Raw genomic sequence first — 27,164 nt, 5'->3', positions numbered from 1 at the left:
TTTTTTCTTGTTTTTCTCTTCTTCTGCAAATATTTTAATAATAGTCAAACATGAAAAACAAGTACTTGGCAAGATATGGACGAAAAATTTCAATATCTTACCCGGAAGCCTTTGCAATTCCTACAAAAAAAATATTATATAAGCCTAAACAACAAAAATACTTAATGGAGTCATAGTAATTTACAATGGGATCAGTAGGATTGCACATGTTGCACTGTGCTAATGAGGAGATATCAAGTACTTCATGTTGACCGACCATTTTTCACCTGCGATTCTCTTTAGATTTCACAGAGGCCCACTGAAAATGATCACAATTTGCTTCTTGATTAGATGCAGGTCCCTGAAAAAGGGCATTAAATATTGGCTTATTGTCATTCTCAGGATGTAACCAAGACCATGGATAAAAGACCAGCAATCCTTAACATGTTTCAAATACAAATAAAGAGTTGATTGATAAAGAGAGAATCTCAGCAGATCAAAATGCTTCTCAACAAGCTTTGATTATGCTTTCCAATCAGCAGGAGTGGATATATTGACGGATGGATGGACCGATCTGTCTATCTTTCGACCAATCAATAGATGGGATAGGACAATTCAAAAAACACATGATCATGATTATCATCGAATTTGTGAGACTACTTGATTTCAGTTCTTGCATGCCTACCACTTCACCATCAAGTTATCTCGAAAGCAAAATGTATTCCATGAATATGATATCCATCTAATATAGTGTGTGGAAAGTGGCCATTAATGAAGTTACCAAATTCTGAGGACACGGTAAGAATTTATATCTGATTGCTTATCTCTGTAGTAATCAGATGAACAAACCTAGACATGAAAAATTAAGAATTCAACAGGACCTTACCCTCCTTTGCCTGATAAATACAGTATGGTCCACCATGTAAGGTACGACTACATAAAGCAGAAGCCAATCTACAAGAAAATTCCTACTGCTATCATGGTATAAGTGCGTATAAGAGATGAGATAGGACTGGATTCTTGACATCAGGTGGATATGCGTGTTGAGAAATAAGAGATAGAGGTTCTGTGAAATCTTCTAAGATTTAATTGGTACAGGTAGTGGAATTGAGTTGGCCGAATGTAATCTCCTAAAATAAAGTATGACTCAAATTCAAAGCCTGGTTTATATCTTCGGCCAAAGGCTAAAACATGTTTCAGCAGCGACCCAGTTTTTGCAATTGAAGTCTTAACCTATGGCACCATTGCCTCTCCCCGATCCAAGACCTAACCGATGCACTGCGGACCAAAAATTGGTAATCTCATTTATAGTTCTCTAAAGATTACCTTATTTGATCAGCCTGTTGAAACCTATAATAAGATTCTAAGCAGTTATCAGGAGTTTAAATAAATAGCAACATCATTGACATACCTTGGCACGAGCACAGACATAGAACTGACGACCTGTATTTGGACCTTTCTTCACAGACCTTGCAACACAAGGTTCACGATGACCCTTGCACAGTGGTAAGCTCTTCTTCATTTTCTCTTGAATCCTTTGCCACTCCAATATTGCAACATTATCCTTATCTTTTTTATAAAAGAAGGATGGATCTGAACAGCCCTGTTCTTGAACATGTGAACTTATGCTAGAGTCATTCCTTTCAGAACTGCTGTCTTTGACATTTTCGGAAAAAATTTTACCTGCCCCTTCTGTTACATGAGATAAATTATCTCTTGGTTTTTCAGTATCCTCTGGAGTAGATGAGCCACCAGTATTCACAGTCTCCACACCAATGGTCCTAACAATATTAGGTTTCTGAAAAAAGGATGTCAATGTCAGTTGAGAGCTGTTACTGTGTCCGCCCTTTTTCTTTAATTTCAATTTGCAGTGAGATAGAGATCTTGCTGGCTCGGTCTTCAACCTAAGCAAAGTGTTTTGAGTGCCATCAACAGTGATGCTTGAATCTTTAATTACATTTGAATTGAAACTTTCTCCTCCTGAGTTAAAATAAGGAAGATCCTGGCCAGAGGAATGAGATACATCTGATGCATTCACATGCTGTGATTTTGTCCCACAAGCTAGACTGCATTCGACACATTCACCACAATTTTCTATCAAAGTGTCTTCAACCGACGAGAAATTTGACAGGCTGTGGTGTTTACAATTGCTTGAAACTTTTCTTTTCATTAGAAATGACACTGTATACAAACATAATAATAGTCATTTAAACATAGTATTGGACAAATAATAATAACAACCAATAATAAAATTAGTAAATGGGACCAGTAACAATAATCCGACAAGTAAAAGTGGATAATTTAAAACTATACTACATAATATGGGCAGTTTAGGAAAAACATTTACCTCATTATAAATTCATATGTAGAAACACAAAAAAAAACAGAATATGCACATGCATGTCTGCGAGTGAGAATAAAAGAAAAGCTTATCTTATTAGAATTACCTGATTGGTAATTACAAACGAGCTCCAAAATTAGGAAACAAAAGCTGTATCACGAAGTTGCAGAGGGAGTAATAATATATTATAATGAATATCTCATAATTTACATGTCTGTATACACGAGATATGGATGTTTGCATTAGAATGTATGAGTAAGAGGTTGTATTTTCATCTTATAAATCAACACCAAGAAAAACTCAAATAGATGTTTATGTCCAAAGCCTCGGATAACATTAACTCTTCCAAATTTCTTGTGCTTGTCTCTTGTTCATCAACCTTAATTAGTAAATTTCAGTCTGACTATGCACCATTACTTGCTAATTGCTATCATTGTCATTATATAATGTTGTTCAGTTCTTTCACTTCTATGCCATGACTTTCATGTCCTAGTTACTGGAAGGTAATAAAGTTTTTTTACATGTCTGACTTTTGTTTATCAATCTGTTGGCACATGTATAAGCATGCATAAATAAGCAAAATACCGATGGGTATCTGGTTTCAGAACTATGTTGCCATCATCTCCCCTGCAAAACACTTCAGATCTTCTAGTCCATCAAAGGCATCCTGTCAGTAACTACCATCATCATCTATTGCTTGTTTTATATCCTTATCTCATAATATAGATGCTAGAAATAAAATAAGGGAATGCAGTGGCAGAGCTAGGATTTTGATGAAGTAGAGGCAGTCAATGATTTAGCCAAGTCCTAGTCTGGCTCCATCCAGTAAATTTAGTTTGTCTTCCACCTGAACCAATATGAATGCTGCTTGATCTTTCACCTTACTGGTACCATTGTACAATTTTAGACGACAGGATTATGATAGTATGATAGCCATGCCCTCCGTTTCTTGTTAAGCTATAATGACCAAAAGAATTTCTTGTTTCATCAAAACCTTTTGGGAGATATTTCAACATAATATAAGCCTACTTAATCATATATGCCAGTCTGCAAACAACCTGAGTATGATTCTGCCCTCTATTAAACTTCCATATACTTCATCCCAATGAACTCCTTTGCTAAGGCAGTACTAGGTAAATTTAAACTTAAACAGCACCAAGAATATGAAACTATATGATAACGACTAAGAAGTATATAAACATGAAAGTGATCCTGTCAAGGTGCATATCACTTAGGAGAGGAGCAAGCTTTCCACTCTTAAATCTTGATGATTTCTCCCAAATATTGTTTTCACATGCAGACCTTCGAATTCATGGGCACATGTTGCGATACATGGATCTTGACTTGTCAGATAAAATAAAAGAGGATAAATTTCAATATGTTCATGAAAATAGTCTGTCCGCTTAACTGGAGAATGGTTTCCTCACCAATAGTCTGCTGCCACCCACGGACCTCAGGAAAATATCTCACAGCTAAAGATGGAGTGTCATGTGTTGAAAGGTCAGGTATATCTCTCAATACAACATAAACAGGAACATGATCAGAACCTTCCAATTTAGTACTCCTCCCCCCATTCCACCTGCAGATCAGGTGAGGTTAGGTCACATCCATAAAATGCAAAATTGTACATCACATAATCAGTATTCATTTTTTACTTGGGTGTATTGTCAGAATTTCCTCGTTTGAACTGAGTCATTATATCACATACTTCCACATGGCAATCTAAAAGGTTATGGCCTTCTAAATTATGATTTTGATGCAAGCATGGTCCAGCAATAAGAATATGGTCAATCCTGGAACCATAATTGAATTCTTCAGCTCCAACACATTGTGGAAAGCACGTATATGCTTCTTTTCTGTATAAAGTAGATGAAAAGACAGGAATAAGTAATGAAAATAAAGATCATGAGAACATCACATAAAATGAAATACAATTTGACAATTTAACACTTCAACAGTCCTGAACGTGTCTGTGTGTGTGACAGAGAGAGAGTCAGCAATTTTTTTATGTACATCTAATCAAGGCAGTATTCTCATAAATCTGACCAAGGGAAAAAGAAAATGTAACATTAGCAATGAAGATCAGATGTTGGCAAATCACAGACCAAATCGAAGGAGGGCCTGGATTTTATTTTATGCCCCAGAGGACTCCATCAAAACAAGAAAGAATGCAGTTTCTTTGAAAACCCAGAGGGACCAAGCTGCGGCAAAAGGCAGCTTGTCAATAAGCATCCAGCTGTTTTTTCCTCCTTGTTACAGAAAGTTGACCACATGCATGGGTACATACACGAGCACTTGGCATGTGTCTTGTACATGATTAAATGAAAAGAGATAAAGTATCTGAGGTATTATGAATGGTTGTATTCCCTTCAACTTATTAGTAACATGTTATGCATATGAGGGATCAAGAACAATGAGTCTGCCATGGATGGTTGCTATATCACCAAATTATGAGATCATTCCATCAATTGTTGCAATGTTGTTTGGCACATTTAATGTGCATACTAGATTGAAAGGACGTATTTGATGAATCACAATTTTCCTTGTCAACCAACAGAAAAATTATTCCATAAGGGCAATGCACATGACCAATTTAGGGGGAAGAAGAACTTTTTAGGTACAAAGGGGAAAGAAGTAGTTGACAGATGGCTGTGATTCAAGAAAAAGGAGCACTCAGTGGAATAAGGGAGCTGATCCTTCATTTCAATACATAAATAAGCGAAACAGATGTTTGATTCAGTGGAAAGGTGTAACTAATGGATGGCTGCATCCAATCAGTTGGTAAGTATCTTAAATTTAAATTATTAGATAACTTGTCATTGCCATTGTCTGGAAAGGAAAACTTAATTTTTTTTCTTCTATGGATGGATGGCTGCTGCAATTAACAGCCGTGATATGCTTGATAAGTTGTGATGGAATGTTAGAATTATTGACGTATCTATAATTCATGTTGAGAATATCTCTTTGTTACTTTGTCATGTCCTGCATTCATAAATTACCTGAGAAGAAATACGACTACTGTAATTCTTATGTTTCGTAAACCATTTCCCCCAATAGTAGATTCAATGCAAAAGCAATCCATGCAATACTTGCTCTTCAATTTTCAATATTAACTGTCTTTTTGGACTTAGCACCTTGGCCACCTTATATTAGACAATTAGGTACGTTTATAAGAGTATTACATATTTTCTATAGGTGAACCTATTGTATCTTATAATTATATAGGTACCTTTATAAAAGTATTACATATTTTCTATAGGTGAATCTATTGTATCTTATAATTAGCCCATCTGTTATAGTGAACTGTTGATGTTTTAGTCCACCTTGAGTTTGATAGTGGTGCTACCAAAAGGTAATATAGCAGCCATGGTGCTGTTAACTAATGTATTTATCCAACTTGTGAAGAGCGAGTAAACCAATTTAAGTAGCAGTTTATCGCATATGCATGCTATATGGACACATAACTAATGTGATGTCCACTTACATAATTTTAAGAAGTATTTGCATTCCACATCATGGAGTTTTTTCATTGATTATTATAGATGCACCCTTAAGCATGATGTTTCATAAGTTTGACTCCTCTATGATCTTATTTATCTGGCTTTATGCATTAACAAGTACCAAGAGAATGCATTAGCTCCAGTACCTGCTGCTTTATCTTCATTTTCAGCCGATGGAAAAAGAACGATGTAGTTGTTATTTTTTACTTTGTTATAATCATATTAGGAGAACCATGCAACTTGAAACATAACTGCAATATATAAAGTCACTGCATATTTGGTTTCAAGGGAATTAACTATTATCTACAGAGTTACGTAATAAGAAAGAGTTACTCATATGTAAATGCACATGAAAATATTGGACTCGATTATTTAATATCAAGTCTACCAGCATGCCCACAAACGTACAACTCTACTGCTGCAGGAAGAACTAAACAATATAAAATATTGGTGATTCCATTTTATTCAGAAACAATAAATGCAGTCAGTTACAGTCATTGTTTAGACTTTTGAAACCATAGTTCAGAATGTGGCAGTGAATTGTACCTCTCTGGGTGTTTTGATCTGAAAACATCAAAAAATGAACCTCTGCATTCTTGCAACAAAGATCGTAGCCATTTCCTAAACCTACAATGTGGTAGAAGAAACCAGTTATTATTGTTGACAAGAAAACAGCTGATAGATTAACCGGGACCTGAGAAAGAGCCCTTAATTTGGTAGCTTGATGGATAAATTTAGATAATTAAATTACAAAGTGCAACATTCTTAAAAAAAGGAAATCGACAGGAGTGTGTAGGAAAACAAACATCTGGACATCCATACATTTGTTTTTATATGTCTGCATATACATATATGTATACAATCATATGCTTATACACATTGTGTGTGCGTGTGTAGAGAGAGAGAGAGAGAGAGAGAGAGAGAGAGAGAGAGAGAGAGAGAGAGAGAGGTGGAAATAGTTACATTTGGAACCTAGTTTTGCTGCTAGTAGCATGGCCATTTGTATATGCCTAAAACACATACGATCTTACAATGCAGAAAAATGGTCTCTCCCGCAACATCAAATGTGGAAAAATTGAGTGATTAGGTAATTTTATTATGCATGACTGACAAAAACACTACCAGTTTCGTAGTTGCACTCACTATCGACTACTGGTTTAGAAAATAAGAATAGACAAAGAATGCAATTGTAGGAAGGAACTACTTTTATTGCTTAATGAGTTTGGAAAGAAAATTCCATGCATCGGACACCCCACAGAGTGTATCTGCATGTGTGCACACATGTAGACATGTATGCATAAGAGAGAGAAATTAAGGTGTGGTTGGGACCTTCCTGCTGGATCTGGCAGGATAGGCTAGAGAGGGGAGACCTAAGGAAGGAAGGGACAGAAATACAACAAGAGGATAAAGATAAGATTTTTACACCATTGTTTCATATTGAACAACTCTGATAAACAAATTCTGGAGAAATACAACATGCCTATAGGATCAGCTTGCTAGACATATTAATTATATTCTATTTAACGAGCTTCCCACTATGATACAAAAGAATTATCTTAGTAAACATCTATTAGATAGTATGACCAACCAAATGAAATATATTATAGAAACTTACATATTCTTCTCAAAACCAGGTTCTGCATCACATTTATCTATAGCAGCAGGAGCAATGTTCAGATCACCAGCAACAAAAACTCTCTTCCCTTGAGTCAACAGAGATTCCAATCTTTTCTACAACAAAAATTGATGGCATTAGCAAACAACCAAAGATTCGACTTCATAAATTTTTACAAAAATAAGACAAAAGGAATCATCTGAAAAGAAAGAAAAAGAAGTTACAGAGCAAAATTCTGTTAATATCATAATATGTGCAAAACCCATGAAACTATAAAAAGGAAACTGGAAGCATGAAAAAATTGGTAAAGAGTCTAAAAATTCATGTATAATTATCACTTTTTCTACATACTTATTTCTATTATATGACAACCAAGCAAATTACTAATTTTATATAATAGTTTAAAAAACAAGCAGTTGTGTCACAAGAAGTCCCCTAGGCAAGATAAGCTTTCAAGTTTGAACAGCTATTCAAACTATGTGATCCAACTATTCATATTACAAGCCAACCCACATCAACTCTCCTAATGCTATTTGTGAATGCTCCACCAACAAGATCACTTGTTGAGTACATGACAAGTGGACTTCTAAGATTCATCACTTTTGTGGACCGCTCAATAGCACAAGATAAATCATGTTGATGATCTATATCCCAACATAGGTCAATTCAGTATATACATATCTATATTTAACATACCGGCACATGCAACACATGGGAATAAAATATCAATAAAAACAATATAAGTACTAAGGAAACTGAAAATAGAATTAAAAAAAATTAAACACAAATATAAGCAATAGATAAAACAGAAAAAATATAAGAACCATGAAAAAAGAAAAGCATCATATAAATTAGAACGAAAAAAAATAATCCTGAAGCTGGCTAGTAACCTGGAGCAGAATTCCATGCTGATGAAACATAACAACAAAGACAGACATGAATACATAACATAAAAAACTAACACAAGCAAAAATTAGAACAGAAAAAACCCCTAAAAGGCACGTTTCTGCAAAAATTTACTTAAGTCATAAAAATAAGAAATAAAAATAAAAGCATGATAAACTATAGATAGAGGTAAAAAGAAAAAAATGAGCAAAATTAGCTTTTCCCATTTTCTTCTTGCAAACCTGTAGTATCTAACTTGAAATCAGGGAAGTTTTTCTTAACTGTTGTTCTCCAAGGAACAAATCCTACATAAAAACTTCTAATTTTATTTATCTTAGGACTCAAATACAATATTGTTCTCTCTGTAGAAGAGATTGCTTCTGTTTTATAGATGTAGTAGAATTATGCACGGCATAGTATCACCTAGTCCTGGAATGCCAATCTACATAAAGTGTAAGTGATATATAAATGAAGTAAACACTCCAAAAATGTAAAATGGTTGAATATAGTATGGGAAAACTATAATTAGTATAGGATGTGAGAACTTTAATAGACAAAATTAGCATTTTAGTATATCACAAATGAAATGTAAATTGAATTTGTTGCCTATAAAGAGTTTATAACCTTTTGAACAGAACCCTTTGTGCAAGTAACCAAAAACTAGATATGATAAATAAGTGAAAATATAATGGAGTATCTCCATGAACTAAGGCGCAAAATCCTTTACCATGCATAATACAAAGTATTAAAAAAGATTACCTCTAACATCCTGAAAAATAAAAGTTTAAATTGGATCCTTTCTTTATCGTCTTCCTCAGCTCGAGGACCATATATGTTGAAGAGGACTGCAGAAGTAACATTAATAAGTTCCATCATAGATATTAATAAAATGAGCATCTAAGCATGTTACAGACATCAATAAGAAGGAATCCCAGCCACCATGTAGGCTTGAGGGTTTTACATGTATCCTGCATGTATTCAATCTTTGATGGTAAGATACTAATGCAGAGTAGTTTTGAATCATGATGTTCTAAGAATGCATTGGGAACCAGTGAAAAATTGACTCACCAAAATGGCCATGATCAGTTATGAGACAACGCCCTTCACTGTCTACCTTCAATAGATCCTCATTTGTTATGTCCGAAAGACCTTCCACTTCCACAGGTGTATGAAGGAAATCCCTTGTTATCTCCCTCTTTTTTAGGCATTCAAGAAGGCCAGTAAACCCTTCTTCTGCTGCTACCGGTAAAGCCACCTCATTGCTGGAAAATGAAGATCTGACCCGGCAAAATGTTGCAACACCTGAAAAGGTAAAACTAATATAATGAGAAAGAAATGGGTGAAGAAATAATATGACACAGAAGGGGGAACAGTTCCTACAACAATTTCATATAAATAATTTGACAATGACTAAATGTAAGGAAGGATTTATAGGATGATTTTGAGAGAGATGGTTTCACAAACCCTCTGAAAATTGTTTCTTCCTTACAACAAGCTATTAATTATTCACGAATGATTAAAAATGATAGCAAAATCTAACATCAGTCTTTGAAATTATTAAGTTTCCAAAATCATATCTCACTAATTTCCCCTTGCCATAGAAAAATCCCATAAAGAAAAAACAAAGTGTTTCGGCTTAAAATGCACAATATTTAGATTAATTTATTAGCAAATTTAACTTTTCAAAATATTTTACGTACAATATTAAATGTGTATCAGGATGTTATAACAAAAGAACTTATTCCGCTGAATATTACTTTCAAAAAAAAAAAAAGGTTGAAAGACTAGGATTTCACTGTCTATTACCAAAGTAACATGCCTGATTCAATCCACCAAGTTCAGAGATGATCATCTTTTCTATCTCACAAATTCCCTAGATTTTTCTTTCAGGGGCTTTGTTCAGGGAAGAAAGGGGTGATATCTTCACCTTCTTCCTTCCCCATCAACCTAAACCAAGTCAATATCCTCTTGGTACTAATCCATGCTCATTAATTGACGAGATGCTGCATGGATAGCTCTTGTCTAGCATCTCTTTTTTTTTTTTTAATTTCTTTTGCAAGTTACCTCACATGAGGGTCACTTCAAGCATGCCTTGATCCAATGAGTTATGCATCCACACAACAAGATATCCCTTTTGGAGGAGTATCTTGTTAGTTCACAGGCAGGCAGTTACTACGAGATCTTGCTTCAACTGAACCCGAGGTAGGAGATCAGGATATAAACTCTGCATGGGAACCCTCATCACACATGGCGACACAGCCTGGTATATCTTCAGCACAATTGAGTAAGATCCATCACTTCTCCAAAACCATTCTCTTAAAGATCCATCACTTCTCCAAAACCATTCTCTTATGAAGTTCCCCTAAGGTTTAGGTTTTAAAGAACAAAAACGGCATTGGCGCATGGATAACATTTTTGAATTATTAAATTTTTGCTACAAGGTGAAATAATAATATTAGGAGAATGGCAGGAACATTGTTGGAGAATAAAGATTAGGAGGCTATACTGTTTGAGATAGATAATTTGTATTATTGTGCATAACAAAGCAAACTAATAATATATAAAAAGGAAGTTAGTTGACTGTTTCAATTTTAAAAGTAAACCCTATACCAAAAAATAATAATAACAAGAAAAGTAAACTCAGTAATTGAACCTGAGACTTTATGCAAATCTACCTTCATCAACAATGGAACTGTTTATGATTAAAGTCAGTGTGGCATGCAAGTCAAGCCTCCTAATGATCAAAAATCGACATTTCAATAATAATTAAGATTCTTTGAGAAATTTTAAACTTCAAAAATCCAGTCCTGAAATGATCAAGACCTGCTGGTGCAGGTTAAAACTATAACTAAAAATCTATACCAACACCAGAACTGCATTGAATTATGAAAAACATTATCCCTTCAAATTGTTCACATAATATGAATCGCAGCTTACCGGAATAGCCTGTCCGTCCTTTGTTAGAAGTACGAGTGCACGAAACAAAAGCTTCATATCCCTCAGCCATGGTTACATCTGCAGACAGTTCTTGTCTTGATAATTTTGTCTCCTGCCATATATCATCTTTTAGCACAAAAAGAAAAAGAAAAAGAATGACAGACAAACAGGAAAATCCTACGTTTTCCATCGACCAATCCCTTGACCACTGACGGAACAATGCAAAATTTAGAAAATTTAAGCCTTTATTGCAAGATATTTAGAAGAAAAGGCGAGACAGCAGAGGAGATGGACGAAAGAGAGGGCTTTTGGTGGGACCTGGAAGCAGATGATGTCGGCATCGAGGGAGTTGAGGAGGCGGAGGAGGGAGCCGTGCTGGGACACGCGCTGCCTCAGCCCGTTCACATTGTATGTGACGATCTTCATCGCGCCCCCTCCTTCGATTCCTTCACATGTTTTCCGTTCGTAACATTGCGGGCAAAGAGGAATGCCGGCAAGATGCTCGTGTTAAGGCCCGAGAGGAAAAACGAGGCACAGCGGAGAGGGGAGGGCATCGGGAGAGACGAGGGTTCGATAGGGGGAAAACGGTACCCCGGAAGGATGAGACTCGGGTGATTTCCGTGTCGGTGCCCGATCTGCCGCCTCTGGATACTCGCAACCGGATCGTGGTTGTATCTTTCAAGCGAAAGAAAGATTCCCGTTCCTTCGCGCGAATCCACTGTTGGATCACCCACCGCACAGCTCTCAAAGCGGACGTGGATGATCCAACGGTAGATACGCCCCGACTCCTCGCAACCCGGTATATTGGGTCCGAACGAATCAAACTCGAGCAGGTTTAACCCAATCCAACCAGTGTATCGGTTTGGTTTGGAATTGGAACTAACCCTCTTGGATTCTCTTGGTTGGTCAAGAATCAATAGACAGTTAGACACCGAGTCTGAGTTCAATTTATCTTTTTTTTTCCTCAACCAAGCCCAACTCAAAGATGGCATATATTTCCTTCAAGGGATGTTTTCAGTTTGAGATTTGATTGAATTGGCTGAAATTAAGTGTCTTTTTAAAATGTTGAACCAACTGAAGTACTGAAGTAATGATATATTTCAGTGAAGCTAACTCAATCTAACCCAAACTCATGAAGAGTTATATTTGTAAAAGGTAGTTATCCTAATCATACTTGTCATATGTGTGTGTATGTATACATACATATATATATATAAATACACACACGCATCGGTCATTGTTTGTATTCTGAAGGGTATTATTATGAAGTGACATCCTATTAATGAGAAGCTGAAATCCAGCAGGGATTCTTTTCCTTCCAACAATCCTCATGTGGAGTGTCTTTCCATGTCTTCGTTATCTTCCGCCGTACGAGTGTTTGTATTCTGAAGGGCATTATTATGAACGAACTTCCCCTTCCCTTTGGTACATTTTATGCCTTCCAAGATATCATTTGGTGTTTGGACTTCCACCACCGACTCTTGATGCCATAACTGGGGCTTAAAAAAAAAAAAAAAAGATTACAAACATTAGGCACCAAGAGTCAAAACATTCATCAAGTCTTCTCTGGGCATTCTCTGAATAAACTTCTATCCTATGTTCAAATGATCCTGCAAACGTGGCTCTGAGTGGATGTTCCAATAGAATTGAAATCTCAAATGTTCTGTATTTTAATGGCTGCCTTGCATGACTAATTCCCTCTTTACCCTGTGGGAGTTGACTTTAAGAGCTCCATTGTGAGGCAGTTTGTGGACGAAGGGATTCAAAACAAGCCACATATAAGTTTATGACAAATATTTTGTGTTGGGAACACAAATTGATGCTCGACATGAAGGATGTTATTAAATGTTTTGCTTTTGGCACCATGGTTGGTAGAAGCAACTCTTAGGGACGGCTGAGTATCAAATGTGCTGATGCCCAATGCTTAACCGATTTCATGATAAATTGAATTTTATATTATAATAAACATAACTTGTTAATGGACGAGTGATGATCTGAATGATTTATCATTTCATGCACCGGTATCATCGTATATGTGTATACACATGCCTAGATGCAAATTAATTGTCGGATGCAAATTAATTGTCAGATGCTAATACATGTAAAAATGTGCCGATTTATCCTAGGGCAGCACTTCAAAATGTTTATCTACTAACTAGGTTTCATATAACCTATTCATGATTAAGGGGTAGGACTTGGTGTAATGATATGCTTGCTTCATTGTGACTCGAAGGTTATGAATTCGAAATGCAGAAACAACCTTTTTATATATGGAGATAATTAAGATTGTGTACATATTTATCCTTCCTTAGCCTGCACAATGATGGAAGTCTCGTGCATTGGACCACTCTTTTTATATAACCTACTCCCTATATCACAATGATCTAATTTATAATTAACTCAAAAGAATGAAGATAATGAGTGAACTTATTAAGTTAGATCTTTGCACTAAGTTCATAACAAATGAAAGTTGATAAGTGAGATCATTTAATTTTTAGGTGTGCGGTGATCTCGATGAGTTATGATTTTATGCATCACTATCATCATAGATTTGTATACACATATTTGAATTCTAGTTGATTGCCAACACTCATGCACGAGTGACTGGTTCACCCATTGAAAGCACTTTGCAATGCCAATGCTTCTACTCATTTTCATATAACCTGCTCCGAATATTATAGTAACATAATTTGTAGTAACTCAAATAGTTTGCTTGATGGCTACTTAGATTGCCATAACAAAATTGCTAAGCGACTTTGTTTTCACCCTATTTTGTTTTTTTTTAAAGTCATATAGACTTATCAAGGTGCCAATTTTTTTACGTAACTGTTCCAATTTTTTCAATTGAGTTGTTAAAATTTTCAATGTTCTTGATAGGGCCGTAGACTTTCAACTAGGCTGTTCCTCTCAAACCGTCGCAAGGCGTGGACTTTCAACGGTCCACCCTCCACGGGCTGCTTTCCATAACTAAGGATGGTCAGGGTCCACAAAGATAGGAGAACTTTGCTAGCCCACGGCTCCCCGTTGGCAAGGACTTTGTTTGGATATTATTTTGTTTATACCGTATTCATTGCATATTGCTGTAAATTGCCTAGGATAACTATTTTCTATTATTTAAAAAAACTAAAAATATATTTGCATCTTTTATTTTAAAAAATAGAAACCATTTCAGAGAAGAAAAAAAATAGCCTACAACCATTTTAAATAAATGAAAAGATGTTTATCAATCATTTATCAGTTCACTACAGTAGTAGCTGAAAATTAGTGCAGTATATGAACAGGTTGGAGGTGTCAGTCGCCTACAACTCATGCAATCACTGACTTTTTTTTTCATCGGACGAGTGAATTTAATGGTAATTTAGCAGGTGATTTTTAGCAAGTGCAAATCAATTTAGGTTTCAGATGGAATATGACGGGGTACATAATTTTAGATATAAGTAAAAAGTTCAATATAAACGAAACATATAAAACTGACTTTGTAAGAAAAAGTAATGCAGCAGAATCAAGACTATACTTTTTCTATTTTATTCTTACAATTAAAACATCTAACAATATTCTTTCACTTCTTTGATTCCTCTAGATCAATGCCAGAATTCTTGTATTTTTTCGGAGATCAACCTCTTACCGGTGCAGCTACTGAAAACAAATGCATATTCATCGGGTGCGATAACAAAAAAACTTTTGAGATGGTTTTTGTGGCTCCATTCATCGAATACATATCTCGATGCCAATGATCATGATATATTATATGCACTATTATGCTGATGCATGCAGTATGGATAATAATTTCTCCTTGAAATAGCACAATCATTTGAAACAGCATCTCCTTGTCTTCTCCAACTCTGGCCATCACAGTCTCCACGTTATCCATGCACGCAAAGCCTCGCACACACTTGTAGGGCCTCGTGATTTTTTTATCGCAAAGCATATCGACATTGCCACCCTATCATGTTTATCCACACTCGCGTTCGTACCCCACAACAAATTCGTTGCCACCCTATCATGTTTATCCACTCTTGCACTATACAGCTGCGCACATGAGCAATCACGATCGCTGATTTCTATAAACCTCCTTCATCAAACGCTTATTGTTGTGCACCGGTATGGAGACCAACGGTTGTAAAGTAGTAGGTAATAATTTCTCCCAGCGGACCCGCCCCTGTTCCCGTATCCCCTGTCCTGGAATCCTGTCTCCAGCCGGACCAGATGTCGCTTATCGTAGACGACGTCGTGGACTAGAACAGCCTATCCCACCCTTTGCTGACTCAGCCGCGTCCTGGATATATTATCCTCGGATAAGCTCTCCCATCTCATCCCCTTTTTTTTTTTTTTTTTTTTTGGTACAATGGCTGATCCCCCAACTCTAGGATAGGTGTTGCCTACAGAATCAGAAGTGAGGAAATAGCCCAAGGATGGAGGAGAAGTCCCCTGATGTGTCCAGAGGATGTCTCCGGAATGCTAGGCGGCATAGATAGCAACCTAGTGTGTAGTCCTATTTGCCTCCTGATACACATGCACGGCCTAAAAGGCGCTGCACTCGCCTGCCAACCAATGGATGTCGCAAAGTAAGGGGGACTCCTCTCCCATCCGCCCCTCCCCACGTATCCAGTCGACCACCGTGAGCTCTGCTCCTATAACTGACAAACCAACGATACTACGGCCTCATGCAGCAATCAGCTGTGAGTCAGGGAGTGGAGGCTTCCAAGAAATAAGGACAATTCCACACTAGCTCGCTCTATCTTTGTCGCCTAGGATACTACCATCAAAATTCACCTTAAGGTGGCCGGGGGTGGGGCTCCCAAGAAATAAGAACAATCCTGAGCGCTGTCACAGCAGTAGGGGGTCCTAGATGTCCCTGCCATCCCAAATGAAATCATCGAGGTAGCTCTAGTGACCTTAGCCGCCCGAAAGAGAGCTTTTTCCACTACACTCCTTAAAGGCGCTCACATGTCCTCAAAGACCTGGGCGTTCCTATAAAGTCATATGTGGTATGCCAGATATGCCCATATGATCCCCCACCCCATTGTCCTCGGACTCCGCATGGCGGCCCTCATCTAATGAAGTAGGTCAGCAACTGATCGGATAGCCCGATGTAAGGGAAATGTAGCCCACCTCCAGAGGTGTACTGCCCTCGAGCACTCAAGCAAAACATAGCTAATGGTCTCCTCCAACCTAGGGCATCTACCACAGCTCGAGGTGATCCTGACTCCCCTCTCCACTAGCACGCTCCTAGTCGATAAACAGCCTCATGCCACCTTCCATAAGAACAAGGCTACAGGGGGTGGACACCCATCCTCCAGATCCATCTGTCATTCATCTATCTAACTACATCACCCCCCATCGCCTCTTGTAAATCCGTAGCTCGCTCCTTGGACCGCCCGATGGCCGCCTAGACCATCTTGTCCGCTGTCTCTCTCACATGTAACGGGATGTCCAGAATGCTCTCAGCCACCTACCCCTCGAAAACCTCTCTGATCAACGACTCGTTCTACCTGCTCCCCCCTGAACAATCAGATCGTGGACTCTCCGATCCTCCACCCTTGTTGAATCCACCAGTGTCATATCCATCTATCCTCTAGGACACCAATAGACCGATCGTCACCAACTGCCAATCTGACCGCATCGAGTACCATCAGAGCATACGAACAAATCTTCCTCCAAATGAAGAAACATCGACGGCCAACCTAGAAGTCCGTTGTCCCGGTGCGAGACCCGTACTTGGATCTTAGTAGGGTACTTCATAGGCTATCGGGCTCTAAGATATGCCTGGCTACATGTCTTGCCGCCAAAACCTCCTGTCGTGCCATCAGGAACTGTACCCCCAAGCCACCCTGTTGGATCGGCTGACAAACCACCTTTCATGCCACCGAGTGGACACCCCTTCTGCCCTCCTTTCTGCCCCATATGAAGTTTCGAAATCTCTGTTTTAGTAACTTCGAGAATGTCATGGGCACCATGGTATTTGATAGCAAGTAGACCGAAATCAAATTGCGGACCGACTGCACCAAGGTTACTTTACCAGAAAGTGCACCCATCATAGAAAGTACACCCATCTGCCCGCCTTCGTTCTCCCCCTCATTTTACCCGCCGGTAACAGTTACCACCTCCCCCCTTCCTTCTCCCTTATTTAAGCAAATCCCGAATCCGATTTCCGAGCACTTTATACCTTATTCCCACCTCCAATTCCGCTCGAGATCTGATGATTACCCCGTCCGCTCTCGCTTGTTCCCAATTCCTCGGCGCTCGGATCCCAAGTCCCTCCTTCTCGCCGATTTCTAAGCTCCGTTCGTCCCCACGCTGCGCTGCGGCGATGGCCACGGCGCCGGAGGCGACGCTCTACGACGTGCTCGGGCTCACCGCAGGGGCCACAAGCGGGGAGATCAAGGCGGCGTACCGGCGGCTGGCGCGGGCGTGCCACCCGGACGTGGTTGCGGCCGACCTGAAGGGCGCGTCGGCCGACGAGTTCATGCGGATCCACGCAGCCTACTCCACCCTCACCGATCCCGAGAAGCGCGCCGACTACGACCGGCGATTGATGGCCGCGACGCCGGCGGCCTTCGGCCAACAGCGGTGGCCGCCGCGCGGCCCGCGGCCGTTCTACTCGTCCGCGTCGAGCACCTCGGCGGCGACCTCTTTCTCCGGCTTCGGTCGCCGGACGTGGGAGACGGACCAGTGCTGGTAGCAGAAGACCGGCCCGGGGAGGTCCGGACCGAGTTCTGCAGGCCGGAAGGGGGGTGAGCCGGTCCGGTGGGCGGACCGGTATTGTTTGTGTTTACCAAAATCTATGAAGGATTTTGGGACTACCGGAGCCGTCTCCGGCTTGCATGATGTTGGTGGATGAAGGCAAATATATTTCTAGCAGCCTCAGCCATCCTTGCACTGATTTCATCATTCTAATTTATTTTTTTCTTTCTTTCTTTTTGCTTATGATATGTAAATATCCAAGTATATTACGATGTTTCTTGAACCGGCTTATTATTGGATATGAGATAGCTTTTTGTAGTGTAATTTTGTTTGGCTTGAAGAAATTGAATGGCTAGCTGTGCCGGTATATGAAGCAAACTCTTACAAGCTTTTTATTTACCATAATTATATGAAGAAAAAAATAGGGATCAACTAAAGAAAGTCTAAATCTCAAGTTGAAAAAATCTTTAAAAAAATTAACAGATAAAGAATCAGTTCAAGTAGTTTGAGACAAAACATGAACACCATATATGTTGCTTCTTACATGCATCAAATAAGCTTAATGCTAATAGCAAATTAAACTAGAGAATTTATTTTTTTGTTAAAATTGAAATTATATATATATATTGGTCCAATGAGCAGTCAAAAGATCTCAATAATGAAAAAGATGTAACCACGGTAGTCAACCTAAACTGACAAGGATAGATTTGGTGGAATAATATGGCCTCATCCAAAAATGATAGCTAAAAGGTATTATTTGAATTCTTCGATCCCATGAGAAATTGAGAGGTATAAAGGAAAATTTGTAATGTGAGCAAAAAAGCCATTTTCAGAAGAATGAAATCGTTTTCATATTATCTTCTTCTTTAGTTTCTATAATAGATTTAAGTAGCATTCTATGATCTTAAGAGTTCTTGAAGGTTTAAGACAACCGAATCTGATCCTATCTTCTTCAAATTCCGCCGTAGGCCAGTGGTACGCTGCCCAAATCCCTTCGTGTTGCCATTTGGTTGATATCTCAGTTTTGGTCTAAAACCAAAAAATACAAAAAGTGTTATTTGATTTTTCTTAGCCCTACATAAGTATTTAGGATCTTTCCAGCGTACAACCGGTGGAGCTCTCATAAGTATTCTAGATTAGTTCGTTTGCTGCTAACCAGTCCGCACATTTATTCGCTTATAAGTAGGCATGACAGAGAAATACACAATAGAATCCTTGATGTATTGAAGAAGTGGATGAGTAGTATTGTTTCTTGTTGACAACTATTCAGTCCATTGTACTACGGTAACGAAATCTCCTCTCAGCCACATCCTTTGAAACTTCAATTTTCTAACAGCTGCTATTAGTCCCTCCCAAGGTTACACACAATTCGGCTATAGTAAGCTAAAATTATTTTGAAATGCCTAACACCAGCAAATATAACATGCCCCATATAATTTCTTATAATAAAACCAACGCTGCGTTACATGGAAGAATCCATCAAAGTTGACCTTAGGACCTCATTGGAATGGAGTACCCAAGAGACCAAGGAAGGAGAAACACTTGTCAGTTTTGGACACCTTTGTATTGGTAGGATCTATTATGTCTTGCTTTGTATCAAACTTTGTAGATAATTTAGTAATCAATAATTACCACACTTACAGCTGGTATCCTTAATATCCCAACCTATACCCTCACTAAAACGTTTCCAAAATAAGAGCATGTAAAACTTGAATGCAACCATGGTTTGCATAAATTGAAATGTGAAGGAAAAGGCACGCATAAATAGCATATGAATCTCATCATAAATGAATGAGAAGGTTCCATTTTACTTCTCCAAGCATGATCACCTATCTGCAGTTGGTTGTTTTGTGAGAAGGTTCCATTTTGGTGCTCCTAGTCTTTATTTGATGCCCATGAGCTATAGTGCTGCTAAAAGTTGCATCCATTTATTGCCCTATAGTGTTTTTATTTTTTTTTCTTCTTATCAACGCTCTTCGTCGAGTATGAATATACAAATGACAAGGTGGTGAAGATTTGAACTTGTAGACTGATCATGATATTTTAAAATATCTACTTGTATTAGGATTTAAAGCTGAAATCCCCCTAAATCAAAGAATACCATATATTAGTCATGATTCATGTCCGTGACTTATGGATCAATTGAAAAAAAAAAAAATATTGTGATTCATGTCATTTCTCCTTTTGGTAGGAGAGAGGCGAAGATGCTTTACAGTAAATGCATGCATCTCGGTCGGCAAGAACGATTTGGAGAATGTTCAGGGAGGATCCTGGAAGGGAATTCGATTGATTTCATTTGTTGAAGATGAAGGCATATCATGAGGGAATAAAAAACTTTTAAATAAAAACCAGAATTCCTTTTAGCCCCAAAAATATAATATCTTTTTTATTAACAAAAAGATCATATAGAATGCAATATGGTAATTTTAGTAATATATTAATGCATCAAAGTAAGGAAACTCCCGCGGACATTCACAGTTCATGGACGGTGAGCTACCATACAGCTAGGACCAGCTTTTTTTTTTTTTGACTTATTTATCTATGATCTACTGGGGTCCACCTTGATATGAAAGATATCTAGCAATCTTGGACTAGATTTTAACACTGCCGGTTCTACAGAAAGTGATGATGTCGGGGGGCACCTGCCATGTATATATGAACATTTTTTTTTTATTTTTTTTGGCTATAAGACCTGGAAAATTTGTGACTTGCGAGATTTATTATTAAATACCAGGAATTAATTAAATAGAAAGATATCAAAGCCATTGTGGGTTTATGAGTTTTTCTGTGTGCGCCTGCAAGCATTTTCTTTTAGCTTTTTTCATGCAGCAGCTTTTATTTATAACGATCAATATTGTTGTTAAATGAATGCCTTTTGATTTAAATTGGATCTTAGATTTCTTTGTTCCTAAATAGTATCATGTTTGGTTTTGTCTTATGGCATGCAGGGGCGGCTCAATATATCCCGGGATCTAAGGCGAATCCAATGAACGGACTTTTTTTTTAATAATAATTTTTTTAATAAATATAAAATACTTAAAAAAATATATAAAAATAGATAGCTATCAAGTACATTATTTCACCAGAGATACATGAATCTAACAAAGATAGAAAAGAAGCCTTTTCAATTTAATATAATTCTTGAATGGAAGCACATAAAAGTAATTACTCTAAATGAAATGCCATGAAACTGATTAAATAACTAAGATAATGCTTGGCAATACTGTTTACCGTGAAAAGGTCATCCCATGGCACTTCATGGTCAAGGTAAAGAAAAGAATTTGTCCATTAAAAAACCTCTCTATAAGAGAAAGTAGGGTCATTATGGGAAATTCACCCCATCCCACCATCTCCCCTTCGAGTGAGTGCCCAAGCGGCAACTGCAACATCACAGTACAGCAGCCATTCAACCCCCTCCCTCCTTTTCTCTCTCTACCACCCAAGAGGGGAAAAGAAACCGAGAGGAGAAAACTAAAAGAATCTCCACCCTCCAAGAAGTCCATCTCCAATCCCCCTATCTTTCTTCCCGATGGCCCAGCTGGATCAGGAGTAATGTGAGGGAAGGAAAACCAAGACCAAAACCAAACAAGAGAAGGGATAAAAGATAAGAGTGGCTTCAGGCGTGTATCAAGCCAACCAAATCCCTCCTCCCTCTCTCTCTCTCTCTCTCCCCCCACCCAAAACAAAACTACTGTCCCCAACTTCCCAAATTGCCCCTCTGCAGGCCAGGAAACTCTCCACCTCCCTTCCATCAAGGGGGAAGACTCGTAGCGAGCTCCAGATCCCATTTTATATGGGGCCTTTGCTTCCTTTTGGTCAGCCTCCCGGGGCCTTCCATTGGCCCGGGGCCTTAGGCGACTGCCTTGGTCGCCTAGGGCTCGGGCCGGCCTTGATGGCATGTGGAGATCATTGGGATACATCCACCGACATAATACGTGTTGTGTTGAGCAATTTTTTTTCTTTTTGTTTTTTTTTGCTAGGACGAACGATTCATATCTTACAAGTACGAATACATCCAATAAAATCAGAAAACAGAATATCTCGGACTGCCCGAGGCAGTTTTCCATCCCCAGCCTACACGGTACTATCCGTATAGCTGGCCACATAAGCTGCCACCCAATCTGCAACCTTATTAGCTTTACGGAAGACATTGCTTGGCCTAAAAGGCCACTCCATCCCTCGTCATGGTCCAGATATCACAAAGCAGAGGCGTACATGGCAAGTCATTGATGAGCATGGATTTCTTATGGTATATGGTTTGCATTGCAGAATAATATACGTACATGGCAGGTCATTGATGAGCATGGATCTCTTATGGTATATGGTTTACATTGTAAAATAATATACATACATAGCAAGTCATTGATGAGTGATGGAGAACAAAATGGATCGTCCTGCTCACAACAATAGGACCACCCAATTTCAACCAAATAGACCCAGTGTCGATTGAGCCGGACCTCAGTCCCGCTAAGAACCCGTCTGAGCTTGGACTTCATTAAGGGCTCAACCGACCTCAGACGGGTTTCTCCGCTGCTACGACCAGCGTCAATCTCTTCTAATAATCATAGCAACGACCCGAGCCCGAGCTCAGGGCGCCCAACTGTTCGGGTTACGAGCCCAAGAGCTCCTTTGACTATAGGTCTATTCGCCGGTGCGCCCTGGCCGAGCCCGGGGCGCCCTTATGTTCGCCGACTTGCTCCGACCCGAGCTCGGGGCGCCATTAATATTCGACGATGCGCCCCGGCCAAGTTCGGGACGCCCTATCTAACAACGCGCTCCGACCCTTAAGCTCGAGGTGCCCTACCGAGCACACCTCGGGATCGGAGAAGCTAGGCCGACCTCAGCACCCGCCAAGCCGACCTCGCCGAATCCATGATGCGGCCCCTCATCGAGCTCGGCCTCACCCACGACCGCATCCACGTGCATGCCCGCACCCGCCTATGTGGACGTACGTTACAATATCACCGCACCACACTTCGCTTGCTGGCCAATGACAATCAGAACAACGCCATGCTGCTCCAACTATATCCCGTCACACCTATCGACGCCTTACCGTTCACATGAACGGCCTACGCTGTGCGCCTCAAGCAAGCTCTAGCTACGCGTTATTTGGCTAAAAGCCATCTCCTCCCATAATGAGGACGGGCCATACCTCCGTCACTTGGGCACCTCTACGGGAATTATAAATAGCTCCAACAGGTAACATCTCAAAAGACCTTTTTTTGGGTTAATTAAACTCCACCCTAATTTGAGCATCGGAGGGTCCTCACCGAAACCACCAGTGAGGCTTTGTACAGGTACGCCGTCGTATGAGAGGTGGCTCATCTTATTCCTCAACATCCCGGCAGCTCTCTCGACTCTCCCAGCATGGTCACCCTCGGGCCAGATTTGAACTATAACAATGAGCATGGAACTTTTATGGTATATGGTTTGCATTGCAGAATATTGTCTCATCTATCGGCGAAGGATTATGGGTCAATTTAACATATTATCTTAATATTAACAGCAGCTGGTTTGTGCCTTGCATTTGTAATAGGATGGGAGTGACATTCTTGTTCTTGTTTTGGCGAGACGGTATCAGCAATGATGTCGGCAGTACTTTGGATCATATTTTATAATGGGTTATTTTATATTGTTACGTACATCATCTTCCGATTTGGAAATGTGGAACGGCTACTGAGCTTTCGAAGAAATCTCGGTCAAGGTCCGAAGTCGGATTGGATTTGTGCACAAGTTTGGGGCCACAAATGGGATATCCTGTCGGTGCATGTGGGAACGATAAAGAGTAACGGCCGCGCTTGGTTTCTTCGTGGAAACCAGTAGGTCGGCGTATCCGTACGAGTGGACCGCAATTCCATCCTTTTATAGAGTATCTATTTGAAAAGGGCAAAAATATTTTTATGGTATAATTAGCTTAGGGTTTGCTAAGACTAGTTAGATGTGGTGCTCGGAATTAGACTTGGGACTCACAATAAAACGATGCAATCTATATATCTATTATCTAATATATATATATACACACACACATACTAAAATTAGGGCTATTAGCTCTGGATTAGATGTCCATATTATAATTTATCAATAAAACTCTCTATTTTAGATAATAAACAAGCCTCTTATTTAACACAATTTTTTATCAAAATATAATAATAAAATCATTAACAAGAATCATATTAACTTATTTTAAAGAATCTTTCGTTAGCAAATCAATATAGTAATTAATGATATTATTAATAATCATATTTGGTTAATATATGCTGATATTAATGAAAAGATCTTTTGATTAGTATTATTTTCCGCCCATACCCCATATGGATCATTAGAATACACAAATGTTCTCTATATGCAAAGCCTTTCTATTTCTTATTATACGTGGGTAGGATCATGATCTTGTTATTTTATGATAATACATTACTTGACTATATTCAATAGATATACATATACTATTAGAATTATCTATAGTAATAGTTTACATAATATTAAGATCGAGAACTTTTAAAAAAAAATTAAGCTCTTATATCCATTTTATTTCTCTTATTTATTCTATTATAGTTCTTATCTGATCTATTATAGTTCTTATTTTATTTCTTATAATAAAACCAAGCCTACAATTGTGTACGAAGACCCAAAATCTATCTATTAGTTCTTATTTGATCTACTATAAATAGGCTTAGTCTTCCATCGGTTAAGACCCAACATTTCTATACATCTAGCCTATACATTACTTAGTATTTGTTAGGTATGAGTGACGTATAAATCCATAGTAGGTTCCCATGAAAAAGAATTATGAGCTGTCTATTTACATGCAATTAGCAAGTTGCAGTGGCAATTGGCTATAATTGAAATGCCGATGCCACAAACAAGTGTTTGGATGGTTGTAATTGCAACTATAGACTATAGTTTACCGAAAAAAGAGGTCCAAAATTTATACTTTGAACTGCAACCAAAATTAGCTCTTATTTTGTTACATGATTTCTTGTAATTGAGAAAACTCTTCTGAAAGAATCCCCTCACCATTGCAACCATTTTCCTTCTTCTTTTCTATGAAAAATAATTTATAAAATATGCACACAAAGTTTATAAAGATATACATATAATTTTAATATATATTAAAAAATTATAAATAGTTTAAAATGAACACATACGACTCATATTAGTTTGGTTAGGTTGGATCATGGTGGAATTTTAAGAGTGGAAAAATGTTCTGAACATTTTTGTTAGGTTGCCGTGAGCATTGGTTGAATTAAGCAACTCTATAGTTCAATACAACAAATGAAAAATTTAAATATTTATGTACAGCATAGTTATAGATCTATTTATTTTCTTGTTTGGGCTTGGATGGTCATGAGGTGGGTTGGATTTGCGTCTCGGTTAACTTTAATCTAAGCTCCCTATGCAACTTATTGCGTATAAGTGTCTTAGCTAAACGCCCTAATTCTCCCAAGACATCAGGCCAAACTGAGAGAACAAGTGGGCTAAACTCAACCCAAGTTGCAGCCTACCTGAAATCTTTTGCAGGCTGGCCTTGGACTCTTGTCCATCCCAGGCCTACTTGGAATTGGAACTGATGGAAGTCCAAATGATAGTCCCATCTTTAGAGGCCTCCAGGAAGCAAGTTGACAGCCCATTGTCCCATCACTAGTTCTTTCTTTCTACATTCTTTTTGGTTTTTCCAAAGAAAACCATCAGTTCTTTCCTGTTATTATGTATCTGCTTCCAAGTTTTTTTATTTTTCATTTTTGTTTCTATTTTATCAGTCGACAAGGTAAGCAAACTCGCCGGTGCAATACTTCAAAAATTTAAGAGGAATAAACCCAGCAACATATCAAGTAATCTGTTTAGTTTTCTACCTATTTCTAGAGGAGTTATCAATATTTACAGACAAAAGAGAAATTGTTCAGATCCCGAATCCATTTCCCTAATAGATTTTTGACAATGCCCACCCCAAGTAGAATGGTGACACCTAAAGGGCCATTAGGTTGGTTCAAGTTTATTGGGTACTCTTAAGCTTGACTCCAGCAGCAGGAGCCTTGTTACTAACTAAAAAGACCAACTTTGGAGGTCACTTTATAATTCTTAACTAATTTTATGTTGCAGGTGTTACATGGGATGGGAATGAAGTTTAACCTTGGTAAACTAGGTGCCGTTTTGTCAAACTGGAGAAGTGTGGGCTCAATTGGTATGTTCACTAGGACAATTGTGAGATTAGGAATATTTGAGATGGGATAACTCATTACAGCAAGACAATTTAATTGCGGATAGCATTGTTTCTAAGCCATGCCATGCAAAACTCTGCTTGCCATAGTTTGTGGTCTTTTAAAAAGAAAAGCATTTTTTTTAATACATAAAATGAAATATGTATATAATTGATTACTTGAGCTTGGAAAAGTATATCGGTGCTCCACATTTGATTAAAAGTATATCCTTCTAGAGCAGCAAAAATATTATACAACCTCGATGGCTTTGAAGATATTCACACCAAGCCTACACTTCTAGGTTCTCCATTTTTTATATTATATTTTTGGTAGATCGGGTTCTGACCTGATCTGATCTGACCCAAATCTTAATCGTTCTCGACATCGCCCAAGAATCTGACCTAACCGGAGGATCCAACCTGGTATCTAAACATTGGGAGTTTGCAACCCGACATAGAGAAAAGAGCTGTTCGAGAGGCATCAAACAGTGCAAGTAAAATATATGACTCCTCAGGTAATGCATAACCTGCAGGAAATTGAATAAGGTTGTTTGGATATTAGCATATAAATGCTTGCTTTATCTTTGTTGTGACCAAAGATATATCGAAGCCATAAAACATCTACATATGGTTTTCTTTTTGAAAAGAATCCATTGAATTTGGAGGGAAATATGATTTATGTACAATACGAAAGATGCAACCATAAAATTTGATCGGTAGAACTTGAACCTAGCAAGTGTATGCTGACGAAGATCTTAACAGGAAATCACAATAATTATGTTTGTTACCAATTGAATTAAATTTAAGCGAGGAACTAAATTAGATTTTTTTTTTTTTTTTTTTTTGATTTGAACCCATTTGCGCAACTGGACAAATTTGATCTCCAAAAGCCCTATAAATCATCTCAAATCAGATGTGCTATATGTCTACAAGCCAAGCTAGCTTTATTCTTCCCTATTTCTCTTTTTTCAGTTTCTTTTTCATTAAGTGAATTAGAATTTTTCACCAAGGACCCAAACTTATAGAAGC

General features: G+C 38.3%; 2 protein-coding genes across 3 annotated transcripts; one reads left to right on the top strand and one right to left on the bottom strand.

The window, feature by feature from the left end:
• Positions 1 to 74: 74 nt before the first annotated feature.
• Positions 75 to 11,922, bottom strand: LOC103706340 (DNA-(apurinic or apyrimidinic site) endonuclease 2). 2 transcript variants are annotated; one of them, XM_026804385.2, is made up of 10 exons: positions 11,576 to 11,922; positions 11,258 to 11,369; positions 9,389 to 9,622; positions 9,080 to 9,165; positions 7,436 to 7,551; positions 6,367 to 6,447; positions 3,976 to 4,176; positions 3,748 to 3,899; positions 1,391 to 2,160; positions 75 to 340 (listed from the first exon to the last, which is right to left on the bottom strand). In XM_026804385.2, exons 1-10 carry the CDS (start codon positions 11,681 to 11,683, stop codon positions 263 to 265), a joined length of 1,938 nt encoding a protein of 645 aa, XP_026660186.2. In that variant the 5' UTR covers positions 11,684 to 11,922; the 3' UTR covers positions 75 to 262. The 2 variants fall into 2 exon arrangements, with proteins under 2 accessions (XP_026660186.2, XP_026660187.2); XM_026804386.2 differs by lacking the exon at positions 3,976 to 4,176.
• Positions 11,923 to 17,177: 5,255 nt separating this feature from the next.
• LOC103706339 (chaperone protein dnaJ 11, chloroplastic-like) lies at positions 17,178 to 18,319 on the top strand. The gene has a single exon (XM_008790398.4). It carries the CDS (start codon positions 17,457 to 17,459, stop codon positions 17,937 to 17,939), a length of 483 nt encoding a protein of 160 aa, XP_008788620.2. The 5' UTR covers positions 17,178 to 17,456; the 3' UTR covers positions 17,940 to 18,319.
• Positions 18,320 to 27,164: the final 8,845 nt, after the last annotated feature.

The sequence above is a fragment of the Phoenix dactylifera genome, unplaced genomic scaffold (assembly GCF_009389715.1).
Source record: "Phoenix dactylifera cultivar Barhee BC4 unplaced genomic scaffold, palm_55x_up_171113_PBpolish2nd_filt_p 000298F, whole genome shotgun sequence".
Classification (NCBI taxonomy): Eukaryota; Viridiplantae; Streptophyta; class Magnoliopsida; order Arecales; family Arecaceae; genus Phoenix; species Phoenix dactylifera.
This window is presented reverse-complemented; position numbering and strand designations above follow the sequence as displayed.

Coding starts and splice junctions, on each gene's coding strand:
- LOC103706340 (XM_026804385.2), bottom strand. CDS start 11,683: ATGAAGATCGTCACATACAATGTGAACGGGCTGAGGCAGCGCGTGTCC. Junction 2,161..3,747: donor TGGGTGGCAGCAGACTATTG/GTGAGGAAACCA, acceptor GTTTGTATACAG/TGTCATTTCTAATGAAAAGA. Junction 341..1,390: donor ATGTCTGTGCTCGTGCCAAG/GTATGTCAATGA, acceptor GCCCTTTTTCAG/GGACCTGCATCTAATCAAGA.
- LOC103706339 (XM_008790398.4), top strand. CDS start 17,457: ATGATTACCCCGTCCGCTCTCGCTTGTTCCCAATTCCTCGGCGCTCGG.